The sequence below is a fragment of the Meriones unguiculatus genome, chromosome 14 (genome assembly GCF_030254825.1).
Source record: "Meriones unguiculatus strain TT.TT164.6M chromosome 14, Bangor_MerUng_6.1, whole genome shotgun sequence".
Classification (NCBI taxonomy): Eukaryota; Metazoa; Chordata; class Mammalia; order Rodentia; family Muridae; genus Meriones; species Meriones unguiculatus.
In genome coordinates, this window is record NC_083361.1 from 56,032,831 (window position 1) to 56,045,067 (window position 12,237).

The window sequence follows — 12,237 nt, forward strand, 5'->3', positions numbered from 1 at the left end:
CTCTGGGCAGTGCAAGCTCTTAAGAGACTGTCCTCCTCCCCCCACCCAGAGGGCCAGCCTCTGGTGAGGGGAGAGTCTACTGTTTTCACAGGACTGCCTGTGGTGACTATTCAGCACTTGCTCCTGTCTCTGCCTTTCTCTGTGCTCCTGGAGAGCCTTTGATGCTGCTGCACTGCCCATGTGCACTCAACATGTCAGACACAATGACAGTGGATGTGAGGCTCTGGGGGTGCAAGTGGCTGGAACATTTGGTAACTACGGCGCCATGGTGAGTTCAAAGTCTGCGGGGTAGGATGGCCAATTCTGACTCAAGAGAATTAAAAAGCCAACCAAACAAATAAGCTAATCAAAGTCCAGATGTGCTTAGTCTTCTACTCTCAGTTTAAGACATGGTGGGAGAGTTTCTATGGTGTCCCTAAATGAAGCATTTTCTCGTGAGCTGAAGGATATGGTTGAAGCCCAAACACATAGGGTAGACAGTAAATCACACACCAGGTAAAGATATCTTGATATTTTGTATGTAGTGTGGGTTCCTGATAGAATGTGTCTGGCTTGCATGTGTGTGCATAACTGTGCGGGACCAGGGGCTGACACTGCATCTTCCTTGATCTTTGTACCTTCTATACTGAAGCAGGGCTCCTCGTCACCAGTTCAGCTAGTGGCTGCTCCACTGGCTCTGGGAGCCCGCCTCTGACTCCTAGGAGCCAGCATTACAGACAGGCTGCTGTGCCAACACCAGTTTGTGTAGGTGATGGGGATCCCAACTCCAGCTGTCAAACCTGTGCATCAGTGACTCTGTAAAGTTCCTTTAGGTAAGGCAAAGGTGCAGGTTGCTGAGGACAGGAACTTGAGGCTTTGGAAAGAATCAATCAAAGAACCTTGAGCCTTTAGACATTTCTTCACACTGGAAGCAAATCTGTTTGCCTCCTAAGAACATTAGTGTTCCTTTGCATAAAACAGTTTCAATGGCTTCACAGAGGGTGGCTGTCTGAAAAGGAAGTGCCTAATCCATTTATTCAGGCTGGACCCATCATCACCAATACTCCCGGTCTGTAGGGCCACAAAGAGTAAAGTTCCAGGACCAGCTGAAGATCACCCCAAGAGTAGCTCCTAGAAGGTTAATGCACACACTGAAGCAGTCTTGCCAGACTGCACCCGCCGGAAGCTGGAGCATGTAAGCCAAAGAAACCAAGCAGAAGGTTGTACTAGGCCAGTGAGGGCACTTTACCTAGGCCTCGGTGTTTAATGTGTTACTAGAGCACCTGGGAACGGACTGAGATGCCCTGACGCAATAAGCCTGGAGTCTCTGGGATGATAAGAAAAGAAGCCAGGACTCTCTTTAGACTTTAGAGGCAGTAAGGTTTAGGGAGACGGGACTGTCACAGAGGAGAAGCAAAGAAGACTGAAAACAAACAAACAAACAATGAGATTAAAAAGAAATCTCTTAGATGAAGATGGTCAATAATCTGATGCCTTTAACAAAATGAACAGAACGTCACAATTTCTTCTGGAATTGAAATGACGACTGTAACTACAGATCTCATGGCTACTAAAAAGGCATCAGGGACACTATGAACATTTTTGAATACATAAACTTGTCAACCTAGAAGGTCATTGTCTTGAAGAGCACAAATGACCAAAACTGAACTCTGTCAAAATGGAACCTATGACCATTAAAGAAGGTGGATTTGTAATTTAAAGGATATCCCATTACCAAATATGTTTTCTTAGAAAATCCTAACAAACAGTTTAAGACAAATCAGAAGGCATTTTGGTACAATTTCCTTTACAAAAAAAGAAGAGTTTCCAACTCATGAGGACAGTATTGCCTTGACTCCCCAATCAAAAAGAAACCAAACAAACAGAACCCCAAGTCCCAGAATACTACAGACAAATATCTCTTGAGGACAAATTAAAGAACACTCAACAAGCAACACCAAAAAGCATTAAAAAAGCAAAATTATACACACTGATCAAGCGAGAGACACTTTGGGTATGGAAGGAGGCTGAATACTGATGTATCTATGTATCAACAAGCTAAATAAAGAGATTCATATGATCTTAATAATACTTATACGAAGCAATTGAGCTGGGAGTAGTGGTTGATGCTTAGAAGCCTTGAACTGGGAGCATAAGACAGGAGGGCTGTCCTGAGTTAGGCTACATAGTGAGCTCTGAGCCAGCCAGGATTACAGAATAAGACTCTAAAGAAAGAAAGGGCTGCGGAGACGGTGCAGAGGTTAAGAACACTATTGTTCTTGCACTGGACTCAATTCCCAGCACCCCCATGGTGGTTTACAACTATCTGTAGCTCCAGTTCCAGAGGATCCAACAGGCATGCATACGCTGCACATAAATATCTGCAGGCATACACATAAAAGGAAATCAACAAAAATGAAAGAAAGGAAGGGAGGGAGGGGCAGGCGAAGCATTCGACAAAAGACACTCTTCATCCTTAAGAATTTTCAGCATATGGGGCCAGATAGATAGCTCAGCAGTTAAGAGCACTGACTGTTCTTCCAGAGGACCCAGGTTCAATTCTGTTTGTAATTCCAACATCTGACACCCTCACACAGACATACATGCAGGCGAAGCACTAATGCACAAAAATAAAGAAAAAGGAACTTATTTTTTAAAAAAAGAATTTTCAGTGTACAAATACAGGAAAGCTTCCTCAATGTGCTAAAAAGAACATTTAAAAGTGATCGCTATTATCGTTCTTAGCAATGAAAGAGCAAATGGTTACTCTCAAAACTATAGCACACTACTAGAAATTCTAACCAATGTAATAAAGCAAGAAAAAAGCAAGCAGAAAGGAAGATATTATTTATTGACAGATGGCAAGACATAATTGTCTATGCAGAAAATCCCATGTAATCTAAAAAAAATACTCCAAAAAACCCCATTTAAGCTATAGCATATAAGATAGTTGCAAAATCAAATTATATTTCTTTATAGTATCAATGAACACATGGATATCGAAGTAAAAATGCCATTTATGACTACAAAAAGAAAATGAAATCTTTGGGTATAAACAAAGTGTTTCAGCATTTGTATGCTGACAATTATAAGCTATGGATAAAAGAAATAAAGGAAAGCCTTAATCAGTGGAGACTCATTGCACTCATTAGTAAATCTAGTATTGTGAAGATGTCACTTCTGAACAAACTGATCTATAGGCTAAATCCAATTCTCATTGAAAATCCAAAAAGGGGTTTTGGAGACAAAACCAACCATCAACCAACCAACCAAACAACTATATAAAAAACCCAGACCCAAGAATGACCTAAAACAACTTCTAAGGGAAGAAATAAAACAGAGCTGTCACTCTACCTGTGCTAAGCCAATTACAGCTGCAGTTTGGCCGCACCTGAGAGGGAGATCCATGAAATGGACCAGAATCCCAGAACCAGTAACTGGGACGGACAGCTGACTGTCAATCAACAGGATTTAGAATCCTCGTGGAAACAACCCCTGGGCTTGTCTGTTAGAGACTTTCTATATTAACTGGAGGTAGAAGACCCACCTTGAAGGGCAGGTGGCACGTTACAAGTTCAAGGCTAGCCTGGGCTACAGAATAAGTGGGGTGTGATGGCACACACCTTTAATTCCAGCACTCTGGAGGTATCTCTGCGTTCAAGGCAAGTGTCGTCTAAAGTGAGTTCCGGGACAGCCAAGGCTATTACACCAGAGAAACCCTCTCTCAATCCCTTCACACACACACATACATACACACACACACACACACACACACACACACACACACACACACGAGAGAGAGAGAGAGAGAGAGAGAGAGAGAGAGAGAGAGAGAGAGAGAGAGAGAGAATTTCACTTTCCATGGTACCAGGAACTGATTTTGAGGCATGGTGCCTAAGAGGCAAGTTACTGCTCTGCCACTGAGCTGCATTTTCAACTGCCTTTTTACCTTTCATTTTGAGACATGGTCTTCTTTCTTAACTATGTTTTCCAGGCTCTCCCTGAACTACTCAAGAGCCCAGGAAGATGCTGGACTTACAATCCTCCTGACTTCCTTAGCTGCTCCCTGGTCCTGAACCACCAAACCTGGCTGGAATTGTTTTTCTTAATGCAGGAAATTCTATAAGCTTTTAATTCTATAAGTATTTCCATTGCTTTTATTTATTTATTTTTTATAGTGCTAGCAGTGGTAGAATACAGGGACTCAGGCATGCCACGGAAGCACTGTAATACCAAGCTATGTACCTGCCCTTCTCAGTTCTTAAAGTCAATTAGAACTCTAGCCCTCATTATTTTTATTCAACACATATATTAGTATAAGTCACAAGTAAAACGGTTTTAGACACAAAAGATCTTAAGCATATAATGTATTTTGAAGAATTTGCTGATAAACTGGACTCACCCTTTTAAGATTTGCTCTTAGTATTAATTGTGTGTATGTACGTGTTTGTGTGTGGGTATGTGCATGTAAGTCCTCAGAGCCTGGAGGTAGCAGATGCCTCAGAAGCTGGAGTTACAGGTGGTTATGAACTCAACATGGGTGCTGGGGATCAAACTCCGGTCCTCTGTAAGACCTGTACATACTTCACTGCTAAGGTTGCTCTCCAGCCCCTTGCTTTGGTTTTAATAATAATTATGGTTGGCCAGCTCCTTCAGAGCAAGGATACTACCCTTAAGACTGTAACCACTGAGCTTCTAAGAGTTAAGCTTCTAAGGAGAGAGAGAGAAAAGCGAAGTCTGTGAAGGCCGGGCCCTGCAGGATGAGCCACCTGAAGGTGTTCTATCTGTGCTGCAAGGACATGGCAAGGCTGCACACTTCTCTGCTGCTGAGAGGCTCCCATAGCAACTAGCCGCACCTGTTTATTGTCCCTACCACTACCACAGTGAGTCCGTGCTCACTGTGGCCCCAGAAGCCTGACGGGCTTAGGGGAGAAGCTGAGCTAAGCAACAGCTCCAGTTGGGAAAGGCTGCTGACAAGTTCTACAAAGAGCACAAGGCATTACGCACACTTGGAATCTGTGTATATTTACAGCTGAGGCAGAGGAAAGAGCATTCGAGCTCGTTTTAAATACAGAACTACGATGATTCCTGACGAGACAAATCACAACGCTGCTGGCACAGACTGGAGCCCACAAGCATTGTGAGAAATGTGGGGTTTTCTCTTGTAAATCTGTTTCCTGATTAAAAATAAAAAAGCATATCTTTGACTCATTACAGAAATTCAAGCCAAAAGAAAAATATTTATACGAGCTGATAGGACGAAGTCCCACGCACATAACTTGTGGAAGAGTCACCTAACAGTGTACCACATACCGTCACATTTCTGCCACAGCAACTTTCTCACCATTGTTCTGCACACCTTCTAGGCAACGGGTCCCGATCCCAAGGTGCAATGACTTTCTATCTGCAGCATTCATGCTGCCACTCTGGAAGGAAAGACGAAGAGTCTCTCCAAGAACAGAGTGATACTGCAAGATGGACAGCAGCCTGCATAGAGCAACTGCGTGGCTCCCACCTCAGACCCCACTGGTGTGCATGTCAACGCATGCAAGGACCAGTCCTCTGACATGTACAGAACATTCTTGGAAGTATTTCTTACAAGAAACCAGTGGCCTACTAATGTTTCAGCAATTACGGAGTTTCAATTTGTAGATTGATTATCAAGTTTTTATAAAATGTTATCTTCTTTGGTAAACCAAGATAGGACTTTTCTATAAACATACACTTGTTTATATATAACATGTGCATGTACGTACATGCCCATAAACACAGATGTTCATGCTCAAATTCACAAAAAGTCAGAAGACATTATGTGTACTTTTATGCAACATATCTTAAAACATTCTGATTAATCAGAAATTTTTCGCTAGGGCCAGCAAAATGGCTCAGCGGATAAAGGCATGAGCTATGCTGGACTCCAGACCTGAATTCCATGTAAAGATGGGAAAACTGACTTCACAAAGATGTGCTCTGGCTTCCAAATACATACGGTGGCACATGTGAACCCACATCCTTGCATACGACACATACATCTACATACACACAAATTTTGTTTTGTAGAACTGCAAAAATAATCCTCTGTGTGCATAAGGATTAAAATTAAAATGAAAATTAAAAATGTAACTATGCCCACAATGTTCTGGCTGTAGCTTGTCTCCCAAAAGCTAATTGCTGGCAGTGTGGTTGCCAGTATGATGTCATGTTTAGCAGAATCTTTAAGAAATTGGGCTATTACAAGGTGTAGGGCCCTGGAAGCTTCACTGTCATGAATGGATGGCACCTGTGGTGGTTTGAATAGAAGTGGCCCCTGTAGGCTCATATACTTGAATGCTTGGCCATTAATCACATAAACAGTTGAATTAATATCTTTCCAGATGTTTTAGTCATGTATTAAAACAATATATGCACGTGAATGCATAAAGATATAAACATGTGTATTTCTTTCTTTTCTTTCCAAGACAGGGTTTCTCTGTGTAGACCAAGCTGGCCTTGAACTCAGAGATCTGCCTGCTTCTGCCTCCCAAGTGCTGGGACTAAAGGCATGTGCCACCATGCTTGGCTATATTCAGAAGTATCTTGCTCAGAGTATTACGGAACATTAGTTTTGTATTTCTGAACACTATTTCAATAGTATTCTCATTGTACAATACAGTGATTAAAACACAGAGTTGGAATCTGCCTGCTAGGGTTTAAATCCCAGCTCCACCATGAGACTCTGGTCTAGGAAAATGAGAATTGCAGTTATGCTGGACCACATGGAAGGCTGAGGCCTACAATTCATCTTAGCAATAGTTGAGCAAGGAGGTGCCTTAGAATGTCACACAGTGTGAAGACATGGACCATAAGTTACCATTCACCGTCCAAGCTAGAGTCCTTTGCACTGCACCCTCAGGGCCCAACTGCACAAAAGCAGAGCTACTAATCCCCCAAACCCAAACACACTTTGTATTAGCTGCTCAGTAAAACTAACCCAGCATCACGGGAAGAACCATGCAAAGAGCTGTTTCTAAGCACCCTAGTGACTTAAGTGAGACCTTTTAGAGCTGGTCATAGCCACTTTTATGCCAAATTGCTTAGGCCATGGGCCCCCATTGTTTAGGCAAATCAGTCTCAACGTTGCTGTGGTTGTTTTTTTTTTAGATGTGATTAATATTCAAATTAACAGACTTCGAGTTGAGTAGATCTCCCTCCTCCCATATAGTAGGTGAGCCTCTTGTCATTACTCATAAGAGCAAAGTTGTGGAAGACACTTTCCCCCAGACACAGAAACCCTGCCTGCACCTCCCAGCTGTTACCCTGCAGCATCAAGTCCTACCTGAGGTTCCATTCTTAGCCCACCCTGAGATTGTGTGTAGCAGCCCCTCACACCTGTCCTTGAAAGCAGTCAACCTTTCTTTTTTATTCTGGGAGGGAAATGAAAATTGCTAGGAGAACCTGCTACAGTGACGTGGGTAGCTTGCTGTGGTGAACACTGGGGAATGTGGAAATGGTGCCCACGATGGGTAACAGGTAGAGGCTGGAAGGCTTTGAGGTACATGATAGAAAAAGCCTATGCTGCTTGCAACTGCTACTGACAGAAGCAGAGCAGAATGTGGTGAGGATAGACGGAGGCTATGAGTGCATTTTGTACTCTCCTAGGGATACACAGCCATCACGAACACATGCTGACAGAAGTGAACACTGAGTGTGCTCCTGTGAAGAAACAGGAGCACAGCCCTAGAAGCCATGGAGTGATCTCTGTCATGAGGCAGCAGATGCCTTGACTGTTCTCTGACGCAGAAAGCACAGCTTAGAGGTGATAATGAAATCACTCATCTGAGGTTTCTAAGCCTGGTGCCGAATGCACAGCTTTCCTCTTCATCACAGTAAGATGCGAGGGGAGAGAAAGAAATCAGAAAACTCGTTGTTAAGCACAGATAAAGCAGACCTGGATGATTTGGAAAATTCTCAAGCTTTCTTGAACCAAGTAGTGAGGATGGTGTAGTGGGGTAACCTATCTCAGAGACATCAGGTGTGTGACTGGTGCGTCACTCCATCAGAAATGCTGCCATCTTGGTGTAGACAGGTCCGAGAAAGAGTAAGATGGAGGAGGACTGTATGACGTTTGGGTCCTATGGGTCAGAATGGGTTCATGAGCTATCTGGCTGCAAGCATGTTATGCTTGAAGCAAAGAATCAGCCTGAGGTGGGGCTGTCTCAATTCTTTGGCTTACCAGGCCTGAGGGGTGGGGTCATCCTGTTAGGGGACCAAGACAGACTGATCATGGAGTCCTTTGGGGCTTGAACTTGTTAGAACCTGGGATTCCTTTTTTTCCTTCAAAAGTTCTCTCATTTCTAATGGTGCTATGTAACCTCTACCTGCATACAGGTAGGAATCACACAGTGGGAATGCATGCACTGTCCGCTTTCAGGTTTGCAGATGGAGAGGTGTTCTGCCTAGAAAGAGTTATAATCTACAGTTTTGTTATGCCTAATTTAAACAATATATAAGAATTTGTTACTCGAGTTGATGCTGAAGGCGTTGAATATTTCGTCAAGTGTTTCTCAGCTATTTGTAAATCTTGAGAACTTTTCTAAATTGGGTTATTTGTTTTTTTGTTTTTGTTTTTTTTTTTTTTTGATGCTTCAGCTTTTAAGTTTTTTTATTTTAGGTATTAACCCGCTGTTGGATGTGTAACTGGTAAAGATCTTCCCCGCCCTATAGCCTGACACTTTGCCTGAATAATAGTGTCCTTTGTTGTACAGAAGCTTTTCAGTGTCGTAGGTCCCATTTACTGTTGTTCTTAGTACGTGTTCACAAAGTCTTTTCCTGTGCCAGTGAGTTCAAGACTATTTCCCACATTCTCTTCTATCAGTCACAGACCGTTTAGCCTTATGCTAAGGTCCATTTAGAGTGGATTTGCACAGGGTGATAAATATAGATCTACTTACAACTCTACAGCATGTAGCATCCAGTTTAACCAGCTCCATTTGTTGAGGGTGCTGTTTTTTTCTCCAGTGTATATTTTTGACTTCTCCGTCAAAAATCATGTGTCCAAAGGAGCGTGGGGTATGTTTGGTTTATGTGTCTTAAAAAGGAAGAATGACCCACGTACAAAGAGGCCAAGATGAATGCTGAGAAAGACATACCTTGCTAGAGTCCCCCACCAGGTTTACGAGCAACAATCACACCACACAGTGATGCTTCCATTAAACCCAAAGGGCAAGGTTCAGGGACTTGAGATAGGGGAATGCATGGAATTTTCTGGGAGGGGGCCCTACCTAGGGGAGGACAGGACACTCTTCTTCCCCAGGACTCTTCTGAGCACCCCTGCGTATGTACTCCTTGTGATGTTCTTTACCATAGGTTGGTTGTCCTAGGTTCTGTGAGTTGCTGGAATACATTAATTGAACCCAAAGAAGGAACTCTGTTGGAGCCCTAATTGGTCCCCAGTGGTTAGAGGCATGACTGGAGCTAGCTAGGGCGTGTGAGTGGTTTCTGGATGGGGAGGACAGCCTTGGGGTCTGAGCGCCTGTGGGATCTGCTACCACATCCAGGTAGACAGGCTCAGACAACTAGTGTCGTGTGTACAGAAAACCCTTGAACACTGGATTGTGTATATAGTAAAACAAACAGTAGGAGTTTGAATTGGGGGCTTGTTTGTTTTTCCCGAGAACAAGCGTTAAATTACAAAGGTCCAGAGCTGAACTTCCGTATGCAAGAAAACATTAAAAATACAAAAATGTTGAAACGAGAACCTAAAGCATATCAAACAGGATTATCCAGGGCAAGGGAAAGTAATCATAGCTTGGGAAAGGAGCAGGCAGAGACACAGTAAAGGTAGCTCCATTTGCTGAATGACTACCACATGCCAGGCGTTTACCTTCCTCATCTGTTGATCATCTGTGGCCAACCATGTGGACTGTTCTGTCCCTATTTTGAGGCTCAGGGAAGCTTGGCAGGCTGCCCAAGTTCTCAGCGCAAAGTCTTTGCTTTCTGTCTCTTATCCCACTTAGATTAAGAAACAAAAACATGACTGGGGTCTAAGTCTGGGATACCCACAAGGGTGTGAGCTCTATTCCCAGCCCTGGGAGAAAAGAAAGGGGGGGGGGGGAGACAAGAAAAGAGCAAGCGAAGGAGAGCAGATGACCTTGGGAAGGGGTCTATAAAATGATCCCAACAACGATGGTGTAGTAGCGCGCACACCTGTGGGCCCAGGATCCCTCAGGAGGCTGAAGCAGACAGTTCCTATATTTGAGGCCAGCCTGGGCTGTTTCTGTCTAACTTTTTTTTTTTTAACCTTTTGGTTTTTTGAGACAGGATTTCTCTGTGTAATCTTGGCTGTTCTGGACTCACTTTGTAAATGAGGCTGGCCTCAAACTCACAAAGATATGCCTGCCTCTGCCTCCCAGAGTGCTGGGATCACAGGTGTGCGCCACCGTCCCTGGTCTAAGATCCTGTCTCGAGTAAAAATGATCACAATGGAAAAGCTTGCTGGCATCAACAGGGAATAAGAAGCTTCTGACAGCTGGAAACTTCCCCACCCCAACTCCACAGATAAATGAGATAGCACACTTTTTCTTTCTTTCTTAGCTTTAAGGTATTCAAAGTGAAGCTGGCTGTGGTGGTCTGCAACCCCCGCACTTTGGAAGCAGAGGCAGGACGATGAGGTCATCCTCTGCTACACAGCTAATTCCAAGCTGGTCTGGGCCATTTGAGACCCTGTCTCAAAAGGAAGATAAGGGGGGGAAAAATCAAACATGAAAACCCATAAGCCTGGCACATGGGACTTTTCCAATGCTCTGTTTCACCGGCTGTCTTTCTCTAACAGTGTTGGCTCTGGATTTTACTTAGTGAACATTCTTCATGAATTCAAGGCATTCTGCCAAGAAATACGGAGTGGCGTGGGAATGCTGTTGGAAGAAACGAGCATGTGTGTGCAGAGTGTGGCTCCTCACTTTTGGTTGTGCCAGGTGAGCTCAAGGCTCCCTCCCCCTGCACCTGGGGTCAAGCTGGGAAGTGTGAGCTGCTCCAAACATCACACCCAGCTGTGCCTATGTGCTCTGTACCTACCCCAAAGCTGAGCTGAGTTGGGCAGGCAGGCTTTCTTGCAGTGGTTCTCAACCTTCCTAACCCTGGTGACAGTTCCTCACGTGTGGTGACCCCAACCGTAAGATTAACTTTATTGCTACTTCATAACTGTAATTTTGCTACTGTTACAAACTGGGATAGAAATATCTGCGTTTTCCGATGGTCGCTGTTAAAGCATGGTTCCAAACCATAAGGGGGTATGACCCACAGGTTGAGAACCACTGATTTAGCCCTTTAAGCTGCAAACTCAGTGCTCTTTGCATGCATGACCCGTCACTCCCATGCTGTACCGCTGGCCCAGGTTAAGCCCTCGTGCCCACTGAGGCTGTATTACCCCTGGTGCAGGCCTGCCATCGGCGTCTCTCTCAAGGGGAAAAGCTTGGGATAGACGAAGGTAAACATGGGCTTACTACACCGGTGACAGTGGCCCAGGGGGCAGTGCAGCAGCTCCAGGAGACTTCTGGGTAATGAGATTAGAGACAAAAAGTTCAGATCTGGAATACAAGAGAAAAATCAGGCACATGAGTGAAAAATTCTATTTCCTTAAACTAGATGTTTGAAACTTCTCTTTGTTACCAAATAAGTTCAAATAGTTAAAAGCACTTCATGTTGGAAATTCTGTTATCTGATAGGCATTCAATAAAATCTAACATTATTAGGAAATGAAAGATGTTTTTTTATATTTTTGATACTAAAGGAAAATGAAAATCCACTCTTTTAAGAGCACCCAGAAGCTGTCCCGAGGCAGAAGCAAGGAAAGAATTAGATCAAATAGTCTTTAGGAACAAGGATCAAAAAGGCATCCATCCATCTACGCAGAGTGGGCTCTGCAGGCTTTCAGAAGTCAAAGAATTAAAGGAGGGTGAAGCTGAAGACTCACCGGCTCCCCAAGTTCCCCCCAAATCTATCAGGCACTTGGTCAATTAGACACCAGTGAAAGCTAAGTTATGAAAAGGCTAATTACTGAAAAGTGTCAGATGCTGGAGGTTCAAGAGGATGAGAAAGAAACAAGAGAGCCAAGCTTTTCCTTGTTTCACTCTCATGAACAAAATAGGAAACTGTCTTCCCCAGCCTGTGTGAGCTCCACAAAGGACGTGTCTAAACAAACCATCTTGGCCACCCAGGCAATCTTGACACAGATTTACACTAGTTTTTTTACACTCCTGTTAAATGTCCAATGGAAGGAGG

General features: G+C 43.8%; 1 protein-coding gene across 4 annotated transcripts in view; it reads right to left on the reverse strand.

Moving 5' to 3' along the window:
- The window catches only part of Lrrc28 (leucine rich repeat containing 28), a 121,143-nt gene that overhangs the window by 2,687 nt on the left and 106,219 nt on the right, over positions 1 to 12,237 (reverse strand). For 3 of the 4 annotated variants that reach the window (XM_060367314.1, XM_060367315.1, XM_060367312.1), the window contains one exon: positions 11,384 to 11,543. In XM_060367314.1, coding sequence (XP_060223297.1) covers positions 11,384 to 11,543 — 160 coding nt within the window. The remainder of the gene's footprint in view (positions 1 to 11,383; positions 11,544 to 12,237) is intronic. The other variant, XM_060367313.1, reaches the window with a different exon arrangement.